Source organism: Lissotriton vulgaris, chromosome 2_1, assembly GCF_964263255.1.
Source record: "Lissotriton vulgaris chromosome 2_1, aLisVul1.2, whole genome shotgun sequence".
Classification (NCBI taxonomy): domain Eukaryota; kingdom Metazoa; phylum Chordata; class Amphibia; order Caudata; family Salamandridae; genus Lissotriton; species Lissotriton vulgaris.
Window position 1 is genome coordinate 1726434556 of NC_141687.1, and position 26792 is coordinate 1726461347.

General features: G+C 38.0%; 1 protein-coding gene across 1 annotated transcript in view; it reads left to right on the forward strand.

The window, feature by feature from the left end:
- Positions 1–26792, forward strand: part of LOC147733195 (mucin-5AC-like) — a 231555-nt gene that overhangs the window by 99302 nt on the left and 105461 nt on the right. Inside the window, exons 20-21 of the mRNA XM_086956006.1 lie at positions 10272–10410; positions 11351–11461. Coding sequence (XP_086812132.1) covers positions 10272–10410; positions 11351–11461 — 250 coding nt within the window. The remainder of the gene's footprint in view (positions 1–10271; positions 10411–11350; positions 11462–26792) is intronic.

Below are 26792 nucleotides of genomic sequence, written 5' to 3' on the forward strand. Positions count from 1 at the left end.
TTTTTGCGAAATGATATCGATTATTTTCGAATATAGTACTTATTTTTTAAGTTTGCTGTTGTCTATGTACTAAAATATATTTGTAATTATACAATTTTCATATATTTTCTAAAAATATTTGTCTAATTATGATATGAGTGGGATGTATATTTTCAAGGGGATAAGGGTGGGTAGTGTATAAACAAAGTATACTCTAATCATAGAACTAAAAATTTTGCCTTGTATTTCATTTTAGTTTCGAATCGAAATTTTATATAAATATTATTTAAATACGAAATTATGAACACTATTAGGTTGTTGTTCTAAATTGAGGTATTTTGTGTATGTAGTAAAAAGAATCAAAAATATATAATGTAGTAGATATTAAATACATAAATGTATCATATTTTTAGGAGTGGGATGTAGAGTTTATAGTAGATCAGGGTGGGTAGTTTTATCAAAGGTACATTTTGTGCGTTTAGGGTCTGTTTTTTGTGTATGTGCGAAGGGGTATTTTAAGTGTTCAGGGTCAGTTTTTGGTTTGTGGGTAAAGGGGTATTTGTATGTTTTTGGGTCAGTTTTTAGTTTGTGGGTAAAGGTGTTTTGTCAGGTTTCAGGGTCAGTTTTTAGTTTGTGGGTAAAGGGGTTTTGTGAGGTTTCAGAGTCAGTTTTCAGTTTGTGGGTAAAGGGGTATTTTTAGGTTTCTGGGTCAGTTTTTAGTTTGTGTGTAAAGGAGTTTTGTGAGGTTTCAGAGTCAGTTTTCAGTTTGTGGGTAAAGGGGTATTTTTAGGTTTCAGGGTCAGTTTTTAGTTTGTTGGTGAAGGGGTTTTGTCAGGTTTCAGGGTCAGTTTTTAGTTTGTGGGTAAAGGGGTATTTTTAGGTTTCAGGGTCAGTTTTTAGTTTGTGGGTAAAGGTGTTTTGTAAGGTTTCAGGGTCAGTTTTTAGTTTGTGGGTAAAGGGGTTTGTGAGGTTTCAGAGTCAGTTTTCAGTTTGTGGGTTAAGGGGTATTTTTAGGTTTCTGGGTCAGTTTTTAGTTTGTGGGTAAAGGAGTTTTGTGAGGTTTCAGAGTCAGTTTTCAGTTTGTGGTTAAAGGGGTATTTTTTGGTTTCTGGGTCAGTTTTTAGTTTGTTGGTGAAGGGGTTTTGTCTGGTTTCAGGGTCAGTTTTTAGTTTGTGGGTAAAGGGGTATTTTTAGGTTTCAGGGTCAGTTTTTAGTTTGTTGGTGAAGGGGTTTTGTCAGGTTTCAGGGTCAGTTTTTAGTTTGTGGGTAAAGGGGTATTTTTAGGCTTCAGGGTCAGTTTTTAGTTTGTGGGTAAAGGTGTTTTGTAAGGTTTCAGGGTCAGTTTTTAGTTTGTGGGTAAAGGGGTTTTGTGAGGTTTCAGAGTCAGTTTTCAGTTTGTGGGTAAAGGGGTATTTTTAGGTTTCAGGGTCAGTTTTTTATTATAGGGGTACAGGGAAAACATAAATTAAGATTCTATTTAAATTAAAATTATTATATTAAATTAAATTTAATTATATTACATTATTCATTTTTTTACATTTGATTTTTTATAGTAATTAATTATTATTTAATGTCCTGCAGTTAATTAAATTAATTGTTAATTGGAGTTGGAAGAGTAAATGTAATATGTTCTGTGTCCTGCACTTACTCTAATTAAATGGTGATTGCATTTTGATTTGTAAATTAATCACGTTTTTTGAGAAGCAATTACCTAAAGTAAATGGTTATTGGAGTCGGAATATTTAAAAATTTTATTATGTGTCTTTCAAATATTGATATTATATGTATATTGGTGTATGAATAATAATTTTTATAACTTCAGTGTATAGTATGTTATTTATTTACATGTGGTATATAGAAATAGATAGAACATTACAGTTATAATACATTTGCAAAAATACATAAAAATGATTTTGTCATAGGTAATACAAAATAATGACACCAGTTTTCTTTCCTGTAAATGTTTTTATTCAACACTTGAAATATACGAACATATATACATTTTATTAAGCTATCTTTGGTATACATATAAACAAAAATGGAGGACAATGTCCTTTTAATAATCACATTTTACAGTAATTTGCTTGACAAGTACTTTTAATTTGTAGAGAAAAAATGGTTAGTTCACATAATGCAATGTATGATATTATACATACATAATACTATTATTGTTTCTTAATAAAACATCAACATGTGTAATGAAAAACATAATTCACAAATTTTTAATACATATAGTGATATACTGATGATGATATTAACATATGAACACTTTTAAATTTATAATATAATATAAATATCCTAATTAGAACATGTACATCATCATCAATGATTCTTTTAACATTACAATATTCTTATGTATGATTATTATTATTAATAAATACGTTTTAATAATAACAATTTTCACATATTAGTCATATTGTAAACAATTTAATCTGATAAACAAATACAAGATTACACATTTTGTTATATAATAATTTTAATAAATATTACATTAAATATTTTTATATTTTCATACTTAATGTAATAAATATTAAAAGTATGTAATATATAATTAATATACAGGCAAAAACATTTTCTATTCACAATATAATATACAATTTTTTTTACATTACACATAATTTAGAGCCATATATATAACAATAATCGACATTTATAGTAGTACTTTTCACAGTTACATATAATTTGGATCGTTTATTTTGTAACCACTCTTTGTCTTTTTGCGTTATTTTGGTAAAGGGAAAGTCGCGGTTGGAAGCAGATTCACTTTTGAGTAGGTACGAATCTACTTTTATATTGTTAAAGTATTGTAAATTATAATTAAAGGTTATATTTTGTTATTTTGGGGTTGGTAATTAAAGTATGACTATTTACATATAATGGAGTGGAATCAATACGTATTTTCGGTCGCAAATTTTTGAGCCATTTAAAATAGTTGGAGTTAATGAGTATGTGGTATAATTTAATTAAATTATAAATAAATAGGAATGTTATGTTTATATATTCTGGGATACTCGTTAGTGTTATGTCGGTGGGATTGTTTAGCTGTTTTTTTTTCTCGTATTTTGAAACAGCTATTTCCGTTTCCGATAATTTTTTTTTAAGGGAAAGGAAGTGTGTTTCAGTTGTTAGAACGGAGATGATTTACATTCTTCCTTTATATTTTGAGTTCTGTGAAATATGTATCACACTTTAAGATAACAGTCGTTATTTTAAATGGCATTTAAATAGTCGTTTAATTTGGATGATGGATAGTTTTTGCAGAGTTAAAGAAAACATAATTAATGATTTGTTGGATTAAGTCTTTGATATTTACACATTGTATTGTCGGTAAAGGATTATCTTTATGATGTTCTATTTAAAGGTAAGTTAGAAATGTATGTTATTTTATTTGGATGGAAGCAGTTTATAAAAACAAATATTGTGATATAATAATATATTTATTTAGTCTTTTTAGAATAGTGTTAAAAAATAAATTAGACTAAATAAATATTTTTTTATTATATTAAAATATGTGTTTTTTTACATTAAGGATATTGTTTGACCTCTATCAATTAATTTAGTTATAGCAATTAGTTCAATGTTTTGGCTATCATTTTTAAATATTCCAGTCCTCTTGTTGTAGGATATAGTTGGACTTGCTGTTGAAGATATAAATACATTTGAGCAGTTTGTCTAGAGAGTTTTGGTTTCAGTTGTATGACTGATTGCTGCATACGTAGTTCCTGAAAGCTTTGCTCTTTTTGTATAGCTGAGACTAGCTTGTGTAATGTGGGTGTTGTACGTCCAGTAGAAGAGAGGAAGGCATTGTGCCAACCTTCAACAGCATTGTTCGTTTTTGCTTCTTGGTTGAGTGTTGGTAGATAGACATTCCACCAGGGAATTGCAAATTTTGGCTGGCGTCTGTGGCCTGACCTATGTAGTCTTCCTACCCAGTTGTCCTCAAAGTAATCTAAAAGTGGGGCGAGTCTTTGCTCATTTTGGGTGTAGAAAGGACTTTCAATTAACAAATTGTAATGTTCGGCCACATCAGTTACTGGTACATATGCCAGAGCAATGAGATGTTTGATCTGGTATGCAAAATTTATATTTGTTGCATACTCAACACTAAGGGCAGATTTTTGTAAATGTCTCCAGAGACATTGATTGAAATGAAAATAACATCCTTGAATGGATGTGTGTGGGTAACTTTTCAAAATAGAATTAATCATAGCTTGCTCGAAGTCTATGATGATTTTCATTGGGAAGTAGTCAGAACTTTGTTCCTTTATTTTTTGTAAGATTTCTGAGTAAGTAGTGTCTTGTTTGTTTGGTAATAAACAATATATGAAGGGGATACAGGTATTATGATATTGCCCATGAATTGTGTATAACTGGTAGAAAGGTTTTGGGCATATAGAAAAAGTACCATCCATCATCCAAGTAGTACTTTCAGTTAATTTTTTTATATTGTTATTAGTTGCAAACATGATTATTCTTTTGTCCTTGCTATGATTATCATAAAATATAAATGGCTCGTCATTATGAGTAATTACAAGCTCTGGCGGAATTATGACTTCTTCAAAAGTTTTAGGAGTTGGTATATTGGGTCTACTTGCTTTTTTTGTTCTTGCTATTGTTCTTTTAATGGTAGCAATAGATGGTAGCTGACCTCTTGCTTCTTTGGGAACTTTAGGTAGTAATTCTTTCAGAATTACGTTGGTAGGTAGTTCTGATCTGGTACTTAATTCCTTGATATTTTCAAGAGTGGATCTCACTTCTATTTCCGAGATGTTTGGTGGGTGATTATGTTCAGTGGTATTTATAACACTAGTTTCCCTTGTTGTAGCACGGCCATAGCATTTATTGGAGTAATATTTTGTACACTTCCAATTCACTTTAAGGTCTTTTTGTTTCTCCTGAGTATAAATGCAGCCCATATAGCATAACAAAAATGTGCCTTTCTGAGATGTAATAAATCTTGCATCATCAGTCATTCTTGACTTCTGGTATCTAGAAAAGTTAATATACAAATATTAATACAATCTGAAATGTATAAAAGATTTTAAATAAAGCTAGTATTCTTCTAGTAATTTACTTACCACCAGTAATGTTCTATTTATCGAAAGTAGATGCTTGTTCAGTTAGATGTTGTTCTTCTATTGCCACGGTCTGTTGAGAAATAATTAAGTATGTTATAGGAAAAGTTACAATTTTTTTCTTGGTAACTTTTGTTTTACGTTATAACGTCTCTAAAAATAGTTTTGTTTATTTGAATTTAAAAAGAGACATTTCCAAGATTATACTAAGAGATGCATAAAAAGAGTCATTTTTATTTCTAGTACATTCTATAGAGTTTATAAAGACTAGTTATGTTTTATTTATGAACTTACCAAGAGAATTATAGTAGTAGCAGAATGTTTGTTCTTTGATGTGAATTATCTGTTTTCTGTACCTTTGAGTTCTGTTTAGAGAGAAAGTTGATGAAAATTACTAATGCGTTTATATGTAATATAAATAATACACATTTGTTATAAAGCATTGTTACTTAATTGCTAAAAAGAACCGGGGATGATACATGTATTATGAGTAAAAGCACAAAAAAACATATTTAAGAACAGGAAGATTATACTAACAGATGCATAACAAGAGGCATTTTATTTCTAGTACATTCCATAGAGTTTATAAAGACTAGTTATGTTTTATTTATGATCTTACCAAGAGAATTATAGTAGTAGCAGAATGTTTGTTCTTTGATGTGAATTATCTCTTTTCTGTACCTTTGAGTTCTGTTTAGAGAGAAAGTTGATTAAAATTACTAAAGCGTTTTTATGTTATATAAATAATACACATTTGTTATAAAGCAATGTTACTTAATTGCTAAAAAGAACAGAGGATGACACATGTATTATGAGTAAAAGCACATTAAAACATATTTAAGAACAGGAAGAAAATATTTTTTGCACAGCATTGTAACGTTTTTTCCTCAAAAAATTCTGCCTTCACACTATGTATTAAGATTTACAGGCTACGAAACAAAGTGTAGAGTTTTAAATTAGGCCAATAATTGGCAAAGAACGTTAAGTAAATGTTAAACATATGTAGATACCTTTTTTAAATTTAAAGTGTCCTGTATCTTGAAGTTGAAGTATAACTTGATTTGTTTGTAGAGTCTGTTTAAAGGTAAAGTACATAAATAAATAACAAATTAGGTTACAAATCTTGGTCTATAATTAATAGACCACAAAATTAGAATTTATTAACAGAGCTATATGATTACTTACTTGTAGTTTCAGGACGAATTTTCTTGAAGAGAAGAATATAGATGGTGCTCCCAAAATTGGCAGTATGTGGTCACGAAGAATATTTCCTGCAACTTGTATGGCTGTTTGTGATTGGTTTATATAGTCTATGTGTAATTAAGTTTGCCATCTGATTGGTCAGATATGTAAAGACGAGTTACTATTGGTTAGTTTGAATTTTTTTTAAGTAAAACATTTAAGAGATATCTTCTTATATAGTTTATGTTGAGGAATTGAAATGATATATTTATGTAAAATAAAAGTCTTGTAATAAATAAAGATTATGTAAAATGAGTACTAAGTATTAAATAAGTATGTTTACAAAGAGTTTATATACAAATTTTGTCAGTTTGCGAATACACAATATTGTACACTAAATGTTACTTAATAATTTGAAAATACATTAGTGAAGTCATTAGAAATGTGTGTATTACTTAGAGAATAGATTTATTGGTGTTATATATAAAAAAAGGAGTATATTTTAGCTATCGATATTTTGATATTGACGAAAATAGTGCTATCGAAATTTTTGTAATCAATATTATTGTAGTGTGGTATATGTAGTATTGAGTGTCGATATTATGGTATTCGAAAATAATGCTAACGATATTTCTGTAGACGATATTTTTGTGCATCGATATAGTTTGCTCGATATTATTGTAGTTTTCATGTTAAGTATAGGGTGTCGATATTAGTGCTATCGATATTAGAGACTCGATGTTATAGTAGGTCGATTTTTTAGAAATGGATAATCTGTCAGTGATTCATAATGGATACTTTGGCCAAAGTCATGGGTACCTCAAAAAAGTTCCTCCAGTATACAATGGTCAGCATTTTGCCATTGACACCCCCTATAAAATCAGTACAGGAAATCTTATGACTAGAATTACCTATAATATCAGTTTCACAGGTGTTATGGTGTGTGTTCTGTGTTTCTGCTGCTGGGCATGACTGGGCTGGGGCGTTCTCAGTTAGATAGTTTGAATCCCCACAGCCAATGATGTTGTCTTAATAGAAGCAATTCAGGGCCTGCAATTTGCCATAGGTAACACCTCCAATCCATATGCTATTAGTTCCCTTGTCAAGAAGGCAAGAATAACCTCCAGCATGCCAGACCAGCAGCACGTTTGCATGCATAGCACACATACATTCACACATTCTCTCACACTCACATTCTCATTATATCTCTTGCACTCTTTCGCACATTTGTACTCTGTCACACTCTTGAACAGACACACTGCAACTCACACTTCCATTAGTCAATATCCCTGCTCTGCTGCTTCTGCTATACCTGCCTTTTCATTTGGTAAAGCTTAATAAAAACCTATTATATATATTCTATTAAAAAATATATATATATATATATATATATTGACTTATCAATGTTTGTTACAAGTATGATGTGAATCAAAAGTTGACTTCCATAAAATAGCTGTACGGGGTTTATATTTGGTCAAGCAGTTACAGTATTGGAAATGAACTAGTCCGTATTCTAACATGTAATATCAAAGCATCCAACTGATCTTACGAAATGCTTGACTTCTTCAACAACTATGGATTTTATCCAGTAACACTTTGCATTTTGGGGTTTTTAAGACCCAACTTACATTGTAAAAAAAATAAAACACATCTCGGAATGAAGTATTGTGATGAACAGAAAGCCATGAGTGGCTGAAGGTTTCACACGATCCTCAATCCAGCCGCCTACCCCAAAGCCCAAGCCCTAATCTCCCTGCTTGTGCCATCCCACATTCACATTCCACTCTCCCCTCTTGCACCAGCCCTGTTGTTACAGATGGAATTAAGTAGGCATCTAGTACAACGGAAAGAGCAGGTATTATGTAGGTGCCCTTGTAGAAATATGTATATAGTCATGAGAGTTGTGTAATATTTATATGTGCAGAATAAGAGGTGTGCTCATGTAAGTGCAGTGTGATGGTGGATACTGTGAGTGAGTTCAGCATTAGTGGTGCGAATGTAGTGTGAAAAATATGCCATGTGAGTGTTGAGTGAGTTGCATGAATGCAATGTGAGAGGAGGGCCCATATGAGTGTCAAGCCCCAGGACTGTGTGCAGTGAGAGGAGTGAGTGCAGGGTGTGAGTGATGTAAATCAAGGGTGAGTGGTGTGCCTGGGTGTGTTGCAGGGTGAGCGGCAAGAGTGAGGGGTGATCTGTGAGATTGACTGGTGAGAGGAGTTAGTGCATAGCGGTGTGTCCCTATGAGTTCCGGCAGACTATCATCTGTGTGCAGGCAGGATGAACAGAGTGCATGCATGAAGAGGTTTGTCTTTGTGAGTGCAGGGTGAGAGGAGGAAGTGCAGGGTGCGTGGTATGACTCCAGGGTGAGTGTTGTGCTTGTTTGTGTGGTGTGAGTGTAGGGTTAGTGCTGTGCACATGTAAGTTAAGGGTGAGTTGTGTGAGTGACAGGCGTGCCTATATGTGACACTGTGGGAGTAGGGTGGGAGGAATGAATATATGGTGAGTGGTGTGCTTGTTTGAGTGAGATTTATAATGAGCGTGACAGGTGAGTGGAGTGTCACGCGGGTGCAAGGTGAGTAGTGTGCATGTTTGAGGACAGGGCAAAAAGCGTGAGTGCATAGTGAGTGGTGTGAGTGCAATGTGGCCACTGTGAGTGCACGGCGAGCAGTGTGCTTATGCAACTGCTGGTTAAGTAGTGGGAGAATGGGGTAAGTTCATGGCACGGGGCATGAGTTGAGTGTGGCCGATGTGAGTGCAGGTTGAGCGGTGTCCATGTGTGAGTGCAGAGTAAGAGGAGGATGAATGGTGTGAGTGCAGGGTAACAGCGTGAATGCAGTATGTTCCCGGTGAGTGTAGGGTGAGTGGTGAAAGTGATAAGTGAGTGAAGAGTTGTGTGTGTGCAGAGTGAGCAGTGTGCTCATGTGAATACTGGGTAGGAGACGGGTGAAAAGCTTGTGTGCATAGTGAGCAGTGTGAGTGCAGTTTAATCGCTGAGAGTGCAGGGTGGGCGTGAAAGTGAAGGGTGAGCAGAGAGAATAAGGAGTGAGTTGTCTGAATGCAGAATGTATTGCCAGACACCTGGAGTAACTCAGCATTGTATTGAAAACTGGCATAAAAATTCAGATATAAGCTAAACTATTTCTATTATGGCCTCAATGAGGGATGGAGGGTGGAGGTATAAAGTAATGTGGTGATCCTGTAACAAACTTTTAAACTCCTGATTAGGGTTGCTAGCTGATCAGATTTCTTCCAGTTCTACTGGTATTTTGATGTCCCAGCCAGTACAGAAATAAGCAAAATCACCTAAAGCCAATATTTTTAGCACTTCTCAGTGCATTCTTCAAACATAAAATATAGACAGCACTTTTAAATGTGTCCCGTGGTTGCATTAATGATCCATGACTAATAATTAAAGGAAACAAAGACAGAAAAGTCATCTTACAAATGAATACATATCATTTCAATTACAACCCCATTTATTTAGTGTCAAGGCGAGGCCTTTGCAGACTCTTTGAACAACAAATGGACGTTATTTTTCTTTTGGAAAGTGGCATCCCTACTCCTGAGATGCCTTTTCACTAAATGCATTCTCCCACTGTGGCAGTAAAAGAAAAAATGTAAAGACTAGGCAGAGTGGGGACGCAGGGTGTACAAGAATCAGTGAAAATAACAAACAAGCCTTGTCAACCAGTTCACAGAGGCATGTAAACGGTATTTTAAAGACCTGTGAAAAACTCAGGTGTTTTCGGAGATAGGACTCCACACACTGCTCACCTGATGCCACAGCAGCTCAAGCTGCAGCAGCCAGGCTGAGAGACACAACGGAGGCTTGGTAAAGTCCTTTTAGCGCTATAGGCATTGTGCGCCTGATTCAAATTGTAGTGTATGAGACAAAGTGTAGGGGAGTAGCACTGCCCTCTAGCGTTATTTTCAGCTCATACATTGATAGAGAGGCCTTTATAGCCCATGACTGAGGACATCCTATTTTCCACCTCCCTAACTAAGTTATTTCTTGTTTTGTATGTTTCTTTGCAGCAACTGCACACAAAGGTCCTGGGCCTGTACAAACCGGGTTTGCTTGGGGTCTTGCACAACATATGGCGAGGGGAACTATGTCAGCTTCGACAACCGCCGATTCCGGTTCAGTGGCAACTGCGAATACATCCTGGCGCAGGTACTGGCTCAACTGTGGGCATGGGGGTCAGGGGGAGGTAGAGGGGTTTATGACCTTCAATGTCACTGTTAGTGAAGTAGTTGAAAAGCAACCTATTCCTCATCAGTTAACAATAATGGCCTTTATAAAGACTGGTTGTCTCTGTTGTTATGCCAGCGTAATCGTGCATAATTTTCAGCATTTCACCTTAAGCTTGTTATGTAGAACTTCCAAAATTACCCCCTATACCACATCGCATAATTTCATGTGTGTTTGGATAAAAATCCTATTGCATGAGCACAGGAACAATGAAAACCAACAGAATGCGAGTTGTTGTCATTCACAGCACTTGAGTTTGTTTGCTTTTTTTATAGTCTTCATTGCATCCTCACTTCCAAAATGGATGCAAGGAGGCATGTTCTGCTAAAATATTGTGGTCAATTCAAGGTTTGCATTTCACATAAGTCCATTCATTCCTAAATTTTACATATTTAAGCAATACTAAATTATGTGAATTTCACACACCCCTGGGGTCTTATTACACACAGTGCCCCGGGGCTCAACAGGCATTTGCACCCGCTTTGCGTGCCCCCGGGGCACTTTGGTATTACAGAATGGGCTGCAGACGTTTGTGCAGCTGCCTTTGTAATACTGAAAGCACTCACACACATACACTGCTAGTGAGTGCCTTCTCGAGAGGGCATTCCCTCATCTGCATGAAGGAATCCCTTTGCCTCTGAGCCCGCGCCATATTACGGACGAAGGGGGCAGAGGCAAAGAAACTGTCAGGGGCTCACTGACAGTGCTCCCCTGATAGCAGCCTTCTGGAGCAGGGAAAGGTGGTCCTCAATCCCCCCAGATATCCCCTGACAGGTAGGTGCAGCCATAATAAGGCAATGGGAAAACTGATTAGTAACCCTTATTAATATTTGTTAATAACTCGACTCATTCCTCTTCTCAGGATTACTGCAGCAGCTCAAGTCAAGAGGGCACTTTTAGCGTCATCATCGAAAATGTCCCCTGCAGCAGCAGTGGCATGACCTGTGCCAAAGCACTGAAGCTCTCCCTTGGGGTAGGTACTTCAGATGATGGTGTAATTCAAAGGCCAGTGTTCTTTGAGGGCCTCTGTTTTAGTACATAAACAAAAGCATAACAAATACTTTCAATTTCAGAAACTATTAAGCAATGACCATGTCACAGTCTATTTGTTTAGATCATGTATTCTGCAAGAAAAAATATCAAACGTTAATGTAGCAGACCCGCATATGAAATTTAGTACATTTATTTGTAATAGCTGGAAAATATAATTTTAGAATCAATCATTTTTATTGCGTGGTAAAGCATCTTTATACACAGCTCAGCTGCCTACATCCAAATGCCGGCAGAGCGTAATATCATGACAAGTACACAGCGTACGGGAAAAATACAATTTTAGAGATTATAAAATGTTTTTACAACCAATGTTTATTTTTCTGTTTTATACTCTTACTAATACTCCGATTACGTGTTTTCACTCTCTTGCAAAAGTTTCCACTTCGTGCATATAAGTAAACAACAATACCAAATAATTTTAAGTCACATTTATTTTAAGTGTTGTGCCATGTGGTATTTCACATCCTACTTCTTGAGTGCAGTAAGGTATTGCTGAATTGTGCTCTTCAGGGATAGTATGATGCTTCCACTAAAGTTTATTTCATGGGCATCAATGAATACGAACCACAAAGTTAAATAGAACATTTATGAAATTCCTAATGTGATTCTTATTAGAAGAACCTCATTGTAAGGGATAAATGTCCTTAGCAAAGTTGAGGCAAATATCCAACCACACAGCTGGTGGAGTTATCACATTTCTTGTCTGTCCAGTACTCAACGTACCCTAGGTCGTATGAATTCACATATTAGTTTAATGTCATCCAGCTTCAACAAGTACCAGTGTTTTTCAATATTAGATGAGAGCGTTATCAATCCTTCTGGAGAATATTCCGTTTGCTGGTGACTAGCTGTAGCTAGAACATCAAAGAAGATATGTAGCTAATATTTTTGTTATTAACCATTTATTAGGACAACCATTTGATTTTTGTTAAGCACTCCATTTGTGCTTTATATCCTTGACAGTTTGAGCCTTTTTTACGGAAACGTTGTACCATCTATCTACTTAGTATAATGAACTTGGCTGAAAGGCCAATAAATGATTTATACAATATACAAACACATAAATAAAGAAACTCAATAACTATCGTAAAAGTATGTACATTGATGCCAGACTAATTTTCAATGACAGAAAATATGATTACGCTGTAATTCGATACGCCTGCAATGTTTATCCATGTGGAATGCGGCTTTTCAAATCTTATGGCTTTATTCTTGTAGGCCTTTTAAAGGGTCAATGTTTCCATACTCAACTTTACAGCTCTTCTGTGGAGCATTTACACAGTTCACGCCGCCTATTTTTTTTAATGTTATTTCGCTAGTTATTTTTTCAGCATGTTAAATCAAAAACATCTGAAAGTATGACTTGGTCATATTTCTTTTCTTTTTTAACTATATTTTATAATCTCCACTGTATGGTCAAATGAAAAATCACACTTTTCAGTTCTCTGGGGATGCACCAAACTGTCAAATATTTCATGTGCAGTCCCACACGATTTTCTCCGGAGACAGGAATAGTTTCATGAGCTTCTCTCTCCTTCAACTTGGAACATATAATGCAGTAGATCTCAATACCCTTTACTTTCTCCCCTTTATTTAGTCTGTCAGTTTCTGCCCTGAAATCACTTTATAACCATTTTTATTTTGCGCACATTTACTAAATAAAACGTTTTTCAGAATAAGTAACATTTTCATGAGAGTTGTAATAATCAATACATGATTTGTAAATAGTTTATTGTTATATACTTTAATTTACTTTTGGATTAGGGTTAGCACTACTGTAATCAATCGAAATATAATTGGATTCCAATAGCTAAGACATAGAGTATTCTTTGAGTTATTTTAGCTATTAGTTGAATTATAATTAATATAAGGATTTGGAATAGATTTTAATTTAGATTAGAGTTAGAATTAATTGAGTGCACTCCGCATTAATGTAATTTTATTTATGTTATATAAATTGCATATATTACAAGGCTAAGGTTCCATATAGGATTGCATTAGGGTTATTATTTTTTTAGATGAATTGAAAAACATTAACGAAATTAGTGTTGGATTAGAGTTAGTATTAATTTGAATAATAACACATTTCAGTTCAGTTCAGTTTTTTAGGTCTTTATTTCGAAGTTTTTTTCATAAAAGACAAGCAAGTAAAATATATACAAGAATACAACACGTATGTACCGATCTTAAAAATACAATATAAACAATCACATATCTTGTTTTAAAAGTCAATTAAATAACATAGAAAGACGTTTTTCACAGTTAATAAGAATATAAAAGTTCATTCCATCGGGCATAAATTTTGTAAATCTCTTGTATGATTCATCTATCATCACCTTGTAAACACCTAGCTCTAATTATCCAGGCCCATCCAAGGTATTTTGCCATACCTATGGCCAACCATTCTGCAGGATTGAATCTTAAAATTGACAGCGCTTCATCACACACACGTGTGTTAATCCTTCTGCATATAGGTTTTAGCCATTTCCGGCGTGGCGCGCAATATGCAGGGCAAGCAAAAAGAAAATGCCCTAAAGATTCCCTTTGCTCACTACACCAGGGACAGTACAAAGACGGTAGGTTATGCCACTTATTAGTAAATTCCCTTAATGGCAACGTCCCTACACAAAATTGATGATACAATTTTCTATCGGTACTTTTTGTAATAGTGTCCCAGTAGGTCTCGGTGTGTGGAACCACTTTGTTGATTAAGAATGTACCTGTCAAATTGGGTTTCTGTGAGAGCAAGACCAGGTCTTCTTTTACTGTGGCCCAGAATAGTAGTTTAAAATCTTTTTTCGAAGGGAAAATATAATTTCCTGGCTCTGTCCACTGCATGTGGAGACCCATTCTAAAGAGTGTGGTCTTTATAGATTTGAACCAGGATATATTCCCTGTCCCTTGTATCGATCTCACATCCAGAATCTCCTTGGCAAACATGGATACTCCGGAGTGGACCAGATGCGTCTCCATAAAGCAACCATCCTATATTGGGCATGGTGTTTAATAGATTGACAGCCCATATCTAACATAAGTGGAAGTGATGGTGTCGATGGCGGAAGGCTTACCAGACTGCGAAGAAACTTATTCTGGATTTTGTCCAGGACAGCTAGATCTACGTTCCCCCATAAATCTGAGCCATAAAGTATGGCAGAACTAATTTTTGCGTTATAGATTTTAAGCGCCGGCAAAACTCTTTTAGTCTGGGAACAACGCTGTTCTTTCACAAGACACCCTGATAAACGTGCAAATTTTAGGCTGAGTGCCTCGATCTGTTCCTTCCAACGTAACCTGTAGTCTATTACTACTCCTAAGTATGTCATTACCTCTACTTGTTCCAAAATAGTCCCATTCATGGTTACATGACCCCTCAGTGGTTTATTCTTGGTCAGAACCATAAATTTTGTCTTTGAAACGTTAATTTCGAGGTCATTTAGACTACAAAAGTCCACAAACTTATTTATTGCTGTCTGGAGACCCACTTGCGTTTTTGCCAAAATTAGGGTGTCATCGGCAAAAATTAAAAGGGGAAATCTAGTCCCACCCAAGACTGGCGCATCTGTCGGTGTTGCTGAGAGAAACTGGACGACTTGATTAATGAAGAGTAAGAATAGGGTTGGTGCCAGGACACAGCCCTGTCTCACTCCTCGGGTCACTGGGAAGGATTCTGTCACCTGTCCCTGGCTGCCCCACCTTACTCTGGCAAAATTTTCTTCATGTAGCCTGATTGTAAACTCGAGTAAGTCAGATGGTATTCCCATTCAGGTACATGCATCAATCTCGGCATTTGCGATTCCTTAATTGCGATTTTTAAGGAATCGCAAATAAGGAGTTGCAAATGCCTATGCATTAAGAAATCGCTAAATAAATTGCGATTTCTTACAATTCCTTAATTGCGATTAGCATTTTGCGAATCACAATTAAGGAATCCCTTCCCATTCATTCCTATGGGCCTAGAGGCCCATAGGAATGAATGGGAAGACAATCTCAATTTGCGATTCGCAATTAGCAAATCGCAAATTGAGATTGCGATTTCAAGGGTGTAGGGGTGTCCAAAGGACACCCTGTTGCACCCCTGAAATCAAACAATGCACATATGTTGTGTACACACATGCCCTAAGGGCATGTGTGCGCACAACATGAAAGTTAAAAAAATACACAAAATTGCATATTTCTAACATTTCACAAAATTACCATGAGGTCCAACCTCATGGTAATTTTTTCTCTCTAATTGCGAAATCGCAATTTTTTTCAGTTTCATGCATTGCTTTTAAGGAATCGCAAAATTGCGATTCCTTAAAAGCAATCGCACTTTAAAAAATCGCAAAAATAGCGATTTCTGCACTTTTGGGATAATGCATCCCAAATAGTGATTTGGGAATCGCAAACGGCTGAATTTTGCGATTCGCACCGTTTGCGATTCCTAAATCGCTTGATGCATGTGCCTGATTCTCCTTAATGCTGCTCACATCTTTTCTCTTGGGACCAGGTCGAACGCAGATTTAAGATCCACGAACGCTGCGTATATTGTACCTCCCCCTAAAAACACAGTCTTCCAATAGATCATAACAAATCTGAGCACTTGGTCGACTGTGCTTATATTAGCCCTAAAGCCGGCCTGCAGTGGGGACAAAATATTTTCTTCAGTCATCCAAGACTGGATTCTGCCCAACAGCATTCTAGCAATTACCTTCTGCAGGGCGTCAATAAGGCTGATAGGGCAGTAGTTTCCCGCATTAGTCTTGTCACCTTTTTTATACACAGGTAGGATCTCGGCCCCTTTCGAGGAATCTGGAATTCTGACACCTTTAGCTATAGCATTGGCCAGAGTAGTTATGTAGGGGACCCAGTTTTCCATGTCATACTTAAAAAGATCCGCTGGAACACAGTCCATACCGGGGGGCTTTCCCATTTTGAACCTGCTTAAGGGCATTTACTGTCTCCGATTCCTTAAAAACTATATGATCACAAAAAGCAGCTGGAGTCGGAGGCCGGTTTCTCTCCCCTATATTATGGGTACCCATCTCTGTACCGCTGAACTGGGCATAGAAATGCTCAACCCAGATCTCAGCCGGAACATGATTGACTGGGGCTTGCAAGTCCCTTGTCCCTCCCCACTTCACTACCTGCCAAAATTTTTGTTGGTTGGTGGAGAGGCTGGCCTCATATAAGTCAAGCCAACGTTGATCATCCCAGGTTGTCTTTGCTTGTTTTAGCACCCTATTATAATTTGCCCTCTCTTTTTTGATATCCGTTGTTACCCTGGTTTTGATAGCAGCTATCAAGGAACTGTGAGCATTGCGGCAGGACTTGTCATACAATTTGGCTCCTAAGTGAAACAAAACAGTTTTTTTCCCACTACCTGATTTAATAAAGAAGGTTTTGATTTTGGCAAAAAGGGACTCATGGATTACGCCAATTTGCTCCAGTGACCCCACATCTTCCAGTAAAGGCTTAACCTTCTTGGTCGCTGCCGATACTTCTACTGATATATTATCAATGATGCCAGGATCTTCCAGAAATCTAACCCAACGTACCCTACGGCAGTCATTTGTAAGGACTGCCTCGGCAACTATAAGGTTTGTTGCATTGTTTCTAAGTAGGTCACCATTTACTATCAGGTTTATTGCTAAGGGATTGTGGTCACTTTCCGGTCTTACAAGTATTTCCATGTCCTCTAACAGACTCCAGAACTCCAGACTCCAGAACTCCATCTTAATTAAAAAGTAGTCTATACGGCTAGTGCTGTAGCAATTATCAAAAGTAGCATTTCCCACCAGATCTGACTTAGTCCACCCATTGGCCGCTCGCAAATCCCACTCCAAACATAGACCAAGCCACTGCATAACGGCCTCTGTAACCTTTTTAACAGGTGGGATGGCCAAGCTAGGAATATTCCATAGCTGATATGTTTCGCCATAACACCCGTTATCCAAAATGGGTATGGGTTCGAACGTACAATTAAAATCCCCAGCCATCATTACACACTTATCTCTACCAATATTGTTCAATAAGGGATCTAGATCCTCAGCAGTTTTAGATATCTTCCCTCCTGGTCGCCCCCTAGCATATATATTGATTAAGAAAAAATCTTGGTTATTTCACTGCTTAGCTTTAGCCCCTGAATATCAGTACTCAAGGTAGGCAATTCATAGATCTTATAACCTAGAGATTGTCTAATCCAAATAACAAGACCCCCAAAACATAGCTCATATAATTTAAAATTGTGGTTTGTATTAGTGTCAGAATAAGGCAATTCATTATTTTGATTATTTAAAAAAACAATTGCATGCTAAATTACTGATTATTGTTAATGGAATGGTATGTAATTAATCACAAATAGGATTTAAGAAATGGCTAGCTTTATGGTGAAGTTTAGAATCAGGAAAACGGGACAAAGTGATGTAGGGCAAAGTAAAGCAAAGGCAATTTAAATATTATGGAAAGGTGGGAGAAGTAAATGAGAGGCAGTGGCTTACAACACATGAATGTGGTCACACTCTAATCGAGCTCCCGACTGGGCAACCCAATCTCCTGCTATCCATCATGCTGCAGGGCCACAACACTCAAACAATCCTGCTGCTGTTTGCAAGGGTTACCTGTTGCTACCCTGCCTACTGTGCTCCACCATAAGGGGTATTGATATGGTAGTTTGTAGGTTCTCACTTCCCCCAGGTGCGTAGGACAAAATAAATAAAACCACTTACCTTGTCCTCGCCGCATCGCTGAGATACAGGCTCAAAAAAATAAGCTATTACGAATTCACTCTGAAGCAAACTTCGGGACAGTTTATTAATTGGAAATACAGTGACGCTGCTCTGCACCTCTTAAAATGTTGACCTTTTTAAATGCAAACCTAAATTTATTGGACATTGACTTATACAATTTACAAAGACAGAGAAGATTGAAGGTTCCGACCCAGACTTCATCACATGGTCAGAAACAAATGCTGGAATTATCATGTTGACCCAGAGGGAAACATATGTGCCACCTAATAGAAGACAATTTGGGGCATATTACCGAGGTGTGCGTTGCAAAACGCACAATGCACATCTCCGTATCGCCGGCTATTGTCGGATTTCAATGCCTAATTAGCGTGCAATTATCAATGCGCATCAGGCAGGCGATTAGAAATCCGGCGATAGTCAGCGATATGGCACATTAGCGCATGAAAACAAACGTTGTTTTCATGCGCTAATGTGGGCCTTGATACTATGGGGGGGTGGATTCAGCTTTATGATCCACACCCCTATGTTAACAATGCCTAACGCCTGGTCGGAGCAGGCATTGGGAGACCTGCGATGAATGAGTTTATTGCAGGTTTTTGTCTCCCAATGCCTGCCTTGGTAATAGGGTGTTCCCACCTCCAACCTCATTTTTCATGTGGTTGGACGTGGGAACACCCACTTTGCATGTCATTAGCGATGTTTATCGCCGACATGCAAAGTGGGCTTGGCCCAGGCTTTAAAGTGCCCTTGGTAATAGGGCTCTAGCTGTATCGCCACTTTCGCGGCACAATTCGCCGATAAAGCGGCAATACTAGCCCTTGGTAATATGCCCCTCTGTTCTGGCACCCGCTCCCACAAATGGATGACCAGGTCCAGATGAGGCTCTAAACCATCAGAGGTTTAAATCAAAACATTGTTCTGCATATAGGATTTAACCTAGGATTTAACTCAACCTGTTTTCTGGAGCTTGCCTTGCAGCCAGGAAGTACTTGGCAATCCACCCCAATGTGATTTCCTTACCCCTTTTGAAGTGAAGAAAAGGAGTGAGCTGCTGACTTTGATGAAAACATCTCTAATGTATTTAGGCCAAGGAATTCCTCTCAGGTCCACTAGTCACAGGCTAAACAATCCTCAATGGCTTCTTTATAATGCAAGGCATGTTGGTTGTACCATAATGATTCTCAAAGAAATAAAGGAGCCAGTTAGACCACATACTCCAGACTCAACTCCTTGTGTGTTGGGTAGTGAGCACTCGGCACTGGGATCCCCATTACTCACCTTTAAACCCTGTACTGCTCAACTTGTAGGGTACTTACATCCTATACCCCAGATACCTACACCATAGGTCAATAATGGGATACATTTTCTTTTATATATTTGCAATAAAGGAAAAATAGTTTTTGGGCTAGGTTTATTAAAGATAGACCTTACTACTGGGGTACTCTCCTTGCTTGATATACAAGGATCCCATAAACAAGACTGATCAAAAGTAACCCCCAAATAGAGAAACCAGGTAACTCTCTTCAGCGTATTCCTGTTAATTGCTAACTGACTCATTTTCATGTTTTTGGGCCACAGTCAGAATAAACCTTTTGGAGAGGTTAGTTCCCAAATTCAGTTTCCCCATAAAATCTCCAGAACTGTCAAATAGAATTTTGAGACCATTAGGATTTCTGCCTAAGAGGACATCACTGCCTACCTACATTAAAATGGGAATAGGTTTATTCTTAACTACTGGCGGCAAGTCCAGCTCTCTACCAACTAAAAAACCTCAAGGACGTTGATATGAAGCAAAAACAAGATAGGGGCAAGCATGCAACCCTGGCTTACTGCACGATTAAGCAAAAAAGGATCTGTGACTTCTCTCCCCATCCCCAAACTGAACAGTGGCAGAGAGTTTGCCATGAAGAGCTGGCAGAAAGTCCACTAACAGCCTCCACTCCCATTTGGAGCCAAACATCCCTCAGCTTCTGCCTGTTTACACTATCAAACATGCAGGAAAGGTCCATAAAGGCCAGGCATATTGGACTACGCTCAGCAACATTATATTTACTCATCAGCAAATGCAACTTGACACATTGCTCCATAGTAGCCAGACCTGTCTTAAAACCAGACTGAAACTCAGGGAGGTTCATGGACACTGCTGTCAAACACAAAAAACCTTCAGGTATAACACACCCAAATATGTTTAGAGTGGACTCTAGTAGGAAAATCAGACAGTAGCATTGATGGTCCTGGATGTTCCCCTTTCTAAGCCCAGCACAATGACAGTCCGACCACCAACCGTTCCCCATTCAGGTAAGGTCGGTGGGGCCTGGTGGGTGTGGTTTTGATTTCAACAGTTGACCAGGCGGGAAAATTACATAAATAATTGATTTTCCTTCCTTGTTGTCTTTCAAAATCTCCGCTTATCAGACAGACATGCACACTTTAAAACTCTCAACCCAGCTGGCTTGACAGATGGGTTGAGATCAAGCATAGACCTCCAGTGCTCTTTGGAGGGCTTAGTGAGTCTGCTCCATCCAATCCTGGCACTGCTCTCATGCTGTTTGAGAGCAGCGCCAGGATTGGTTAGGGTAGTTGTTGGACCCGAGGAGAGAAGATTCGTGGGACGTAGCAAAGACATGTTTTTAATTTCATTTTTTTTTTAAAAAGGATTTTATGTTTCTAATTGCCCTAAATCAACGACATGCATTACATTACCATTTTAAAGATAAACATTTTAAATTTAAAACGATAATGAAATTAATGTAATGCAGGATACGAGAGCGAGTAAGGTGCAGCTCAGACTTTATTGTATGCTTTCAAAATCTTCACTCTAGCATTGCGGCTGCTTTTTACCTTTTTAAAACACTTGGCTAATCTTGTCACTGTTGTATTGTTATGAAGTAGTGATACTTGGGTCAGTTACTGTGTAGGAAATCATCTCAATCTTTGGTCTGCCGCCGGGGCTCCCGATGGAGCGGAGAGAGTGCTGATGATTGCACGCCATACCTGAGCGCCATTTTAGGTTGGTTGGCGTTTCAGTGTTTCGTGTTGCTGCTCACGCACTACTTCCGGGAGGGCACTTCAAAAGAAATGCTTAGCCAGGCGCGCAGCGGGTGCACCAAATGCAAGCACATCTGCACCTGTCCGCTCCTAGACCGCATCCAGGTCCAGTCCCCATGGCAGTCCTGCCCCAGATATTAGGCCCAGAATCTCCCTTTCCAGTAAAAGTCTCCATGACCTAAACTACTGAAACCATAAGCAAGACTGTTTTAACCTGTGAGCTCACTGTCAGGGCTTGGAGGGTACTTGCAAAATCTGTGGCTTTCAACTGCTTGGCCTTTCCAGCCTTTCTAAGTTCATAGACCTCAGCCTAAAAACACCTAGAAAAGATGATTCCTTGGATTATATTTGCATGCTAATTAATGTCCGCCCTCTAGTGAAACATGTTTTTGAAGTAGCAGAACTCATTCACTCTCACAAATCTGATATCATGCTTATCACAGAAACCTGGTCTACCAACCCCTCTATGCCTGAACTGCCGGATACCATCAACATAGGCAGTACCGTCCATTAAAAAGAGGAGGGTGATTGGCTGTCATCTACAGTGAGAATATCAGGGCCAATTTCACTACCATGCAGTCTGAGAACTGTGAAGCCCTGTCTTTCAATTTAGGGCACATAAAAACATACCTTCAGAGGCTCTCTTATTTATCGCCCTCCATTCCCGAAACCTGGCTTGTTAAGTTCTATGAGCTCACTACTTGAAGTACATATTTGTAATGCTAATTTTACCATTTTAGGAGATTTCAACTTTCACTTAGAGCAGGGGGAAGACAAGGACACTTCATCCTTATTAGAAATTATGGATGCAGTAGATCTTAAGCTTCTTAGTACTGTTTCCACACATAAAGCTGGGCATACGCTAGATGCAGTATTTTCTAACAAAAAAGATATCACTAGTCTTAAAGTGCTTCCTCTAGAATGGTCTGATCATGCAGCCATCTTTTTTATGATTAACTTTCCTGCAGCTAACACACTCCAGAGCAAGAGGCTTTGCTCTGCTCAACTCAGAGCCTGGGCTAACATTGATCCAAATCATCTAAAGCAGTTGTTAATATCATCTATGCCCCGGCTGTCGAGAATCCGGAGCTCGCAGCAGAGGTATATACTTACTGACTCAACTCCAACTTTGCCCAAAGAGTCCCTATAAAGAAAAAAAAACAATGCAGGACTCGCCATCTGCCCCTTAGTTTTAGGAGGCCTTAAGGCATGAAAAACAAAGCTGCAGATGCCAAGAGAGGCAATGGAGAGCCCAATATAATTCCCACGAGAGGGAAATGTATACATTTTCACTAACCAAATATAAATCCCTTCTGATAACAGAAAAATCAGCCTATTTTTCATCACAAATTGAATCAGCTAAAAACTCAGTTAAAGTACTTTGCCAAGTCATTAATAAGCTCACTAGACAACCAGATTACAAAGGGGATTGGGTTAGCCAGTCTTTCTGCAATAAGATTGCCTCTAATTTTAAAGCCTTTGTAGATTAAATTGTCAACCCCTTTGATCACACTGACAACCATCATCCTTCCTATAATTGACCCGACAATAAATACTCTCAAATCTTTTTCCGCTGTCTCTTCCACGCAAATAAAAGACCTCATATTGACCATTAAATCAGGCTCTGCAGATGATCCTTTCCCGCCTTCAGTCATTAAGTTGGTCCCCGATATTATAGCAGATCACTTTTCAAGCACATTTAACAACATGTTTAAGAATGGTATCTTTCCTCCCCAATGGAAACAGGCCTCCATTCTGCCCCGTCTATAAAAAAACAAATGCGGACCCCGAAGATCCTATCAACTACCAGCAAATCTACAGACTCCCCTTCCACGCTAAAATAGTTGAAAAAGTGATGAACATCCAACTTAATCAGTTCATCTTGGATTTCAATCTCCTTGGCCCCACCCTGTTTGGGCTTAGATTGGAGCATGGGACAGAGACTGCCTGATCAAGGCCACGGATGGACTAAAGTTCATCCTGGATGAGGGGGAATCAGCCGCTCTAATCTTGCTGGACCTGTCTGCGGCATTCAATACAGTGAATCATTCCATCTTGAGAAACTGTTTGGAAGTAAAAGGCATTAAAAACCTTGCTCTGAAACTACTTTCTCCCTGCCTTGGAGACAGTGAAAATGTGATCAACATCGATGCCTTTTCTTCAAAATCTTTCCTTCTGCCCTGTGGGGTTCTGCAGGGCTCTTCACTTGGTCCCACCCTTTTTAATGTTTGTGTTGCAGATCAAACTCCTATGGTTCTATCCTTCAGGTTCTCTCTTACACCATATGCGGACGATACGCAAATCGTGCTATCATCCACTAAGAATGCATAAGACACCAGCCTCCGTATTCATAACTGCATGAAATACATTTATGATTGAATGAACAAGCACTATCTTACTCAACGCCGGGATGACCGAGGTGATCATACTCAGCAATAACCCCAATTTCTGGTCTGCTCCTTGCTGGCCTGCAGATATGGAACCCCTTCCTGTCCTACCAGGAAAGCCAAATGTCTGGGGGTCATCATAGATGATCATCTACTTCTAGGCAATCAAGTCAATACAGTGTTCTCCTCCTCAAATAACATCTTGAGAATGCTAAAAAAAACTCATCTTTCTGCCTATCTCAGTTAGTAAAGTCAGTGATATCCACCTTGGTATTATCAAAAAAAGACTACTGTAACTGCCCTACGTGGCCTTGCAAGTCCAGTGTTTAAACAAATTGCAGGTTCTCCACAATTCTGCAGCCAGACTACTACTAGAGATACCCAGGCATCATTCAGTTTCCATCACACTCAAAGACCTCCACTGGCTGAAGGTCAAATATAGAAATAACTTCAAGGCCCTTCAACCTATAAAGCGCTACATGATTCTTGGCCCACCTTTTTGAAGGAAACCTTCCATTGGTACACCCCAACTATAAGCCTAAGATCATCAGGCATGCATAGAATAAATTCCATTAGATTTAAAAAATCGAAATGAGGTGGCAGCGCTTTGTGGTCAGAGCAGTTACATCCTGGCACCTCCGGCCACTCATAAAAAGATCTGCCCCTTCCTTGCTTCAGTTTAGGGAACTTCTAACAACTTGAATTTTTTATCAGTAGGTTCTATTACTCTGCTCACCATCTCTCACAGAATCAGCGCCAAGACACCTTCAGGTATAGGCCGCGCTTTATAAATTGGGTAACATAACATAACATAACATTTGAGCATGAATTTAATTTATATATTTTCGACCCCATTTGCACGCACCCCGCCCCCATAGCTGGCAGCCGCCACTTCTTATAGCATAAAAGACATATTGATGTGAAAGTTGGGCAACCTTGGAGCAATATAATCAATATCATTTTTGCCATTAAGGGGTAGCAAATCCTAGTGAAAAGAGAAGCCCAGTCATTGGGTCTGATGTTCATAACTAAAACCTTCATATGTGTCTTGGAAAATATGATAGAATAAATCACCGGTCAGAATGCCATAGTATGTTTGAGTTTGCAGAAACTTTGCAAGTTCCTTTCTCCCTTCTTCAGAATACTATTTAGTTCCTGTTCCTTGGGGAGGAATGCAATGCTTTTCGCAACCTGGTATTCGTTTTCCAACCTTGCTTTCTCTTTCCCTCAATGGGCCCTCGTTGGTTTCATGAGCAGGTGCCTCATGTCAACACACAATGTTACAAGGCACTCTACAATAAAAGAGGGAATAAAGGAGGGATAGAGATTAATGGAGAGGCATCTATTCGCCACCTTCGAACAGTCAGCAACTATCTGGTGAAAAATGCTCCTCATATGCTCATGTTTCCAAGCTAGCCTACATCCATTATCTTTAGTTAGAGCTTGGGCCTGACAGTCCACTGGCTCATTGTACCTCATTGTTGGACAGACAAGCAAAATTACAAGTAGACTGTGGTTGTTAAAAACGCATTCTGGGAACCAGCCCCTTCCTCTTTAGATACTAGTTGCTAGGTTTCTCGAGATGAAGATGTAATTGATGGCTGAACTACAACCCCTACCTGTGTATGTCATCATATTTTATGGGGACATGCCATTAGGCTCAAGCACATTACATAGATAACAGGACATCAAATAGCTAAATAACTTAGCAGCCTTTTGGTCTCGATGCTGAGAAGCAACCAACCTATCATGAACAATGTTAGAAATTGGGTTGTTGGTTGACTGGGGTATGAACCCTGGTCAAGCAGCAATCACAATCCTAGTCAGGGTAAAAGGAAGGCAAACACTAAATTAACCTGTGCCCACCCTCTGGTAGCTTGGCAGAGAGCAGATAGGCTTCACTTTAGAGACTGTGTGTAAAGTATTTGTGTAACATGTCAGGCAGGAAAGCAGGGAAAACAGCTCACAAAAATATTCCACAGGACATTAGAAAAATAACTATGGTTTTAATAAATAAAACAAGACTAAAACAAACATGTGTTTAATTTAAAAAAATGAAATTTAGCTCAAGGGTTGGACCCTGGTTGCCCATGCCTATCGGTTTCTCATACCCTTGTCTTGGTTTGTGCACCTGAAACGATGCAGAAGGCCCACAAGTCTTTAAGAGTTTGTAAATCCAAAAATTTGCAAACCCTACAAAAATTAATATGTATTATTAAGAAATCAATGACAAAAATAATTTCACAAGTTTTTTTAAACAATTTAAAAATAATTTTATTAACATTGAAGACTCCTACACTTATTTGGCTATTCGCAGTAGGTCGTGAAGAGCTCCTGACCTTCTCAACCATCCTATGCCGGTCTTGGCTGAGGGCCAAATTCACTGAGGGTGGCTGGTCAATACTGGTTGACCACCTTGGTAAGAAATGTTAGCAAAGCAAGGATTTACATGCGTTAATTAAGAGTATTTAAAAACTGTGCAATCAAAAGACATGAAATGTATGTTACATTTTATTTTTTCAGTGTTCATATCAATATCTAAGCTCAAACCTTTGGTACATGGTACATGGTTCACGAACCAAACAATGTCTCTAGAGTAAAAAGTAAGGAGCGTATTAACCAGGGCTTCATCTCTGCTTTTTTGTCTTTAAAAGCCAAAGAAGCGGAGATAAAAATATCGCCCTATCAACAACAGGGTGCTAACATGCAAAATCACATGTTAGCACCCTTTTTCACTACGCTTCCCTTTGCATCTCTAATGAGATGCAAAGTGGGCGTTCCAGAGCAAAATAATAGGAGAAATGTAATCCAATGGGAGGTGGATTACATGGCTAATCGACCATGGGCTATCAACAAGGATATCCCTATCCTTGAAGTTTTATCGCTGCATTACCAGCGATAACCTCCCAAAATGCCGCTATCACTGGGTTTTTTATCGCTCGTCATGAGCACGGGAGGGGTTAATATACCCCTAAATACACAGAATGCCAGAATTGAGTCTGCTTGCTGTTTTAATTTAAAAACTGTATTTATTTTTTGTTAGGGTGCTAACTATATTTGAAAATACATGGTTCAAAGGTTAAAAGCT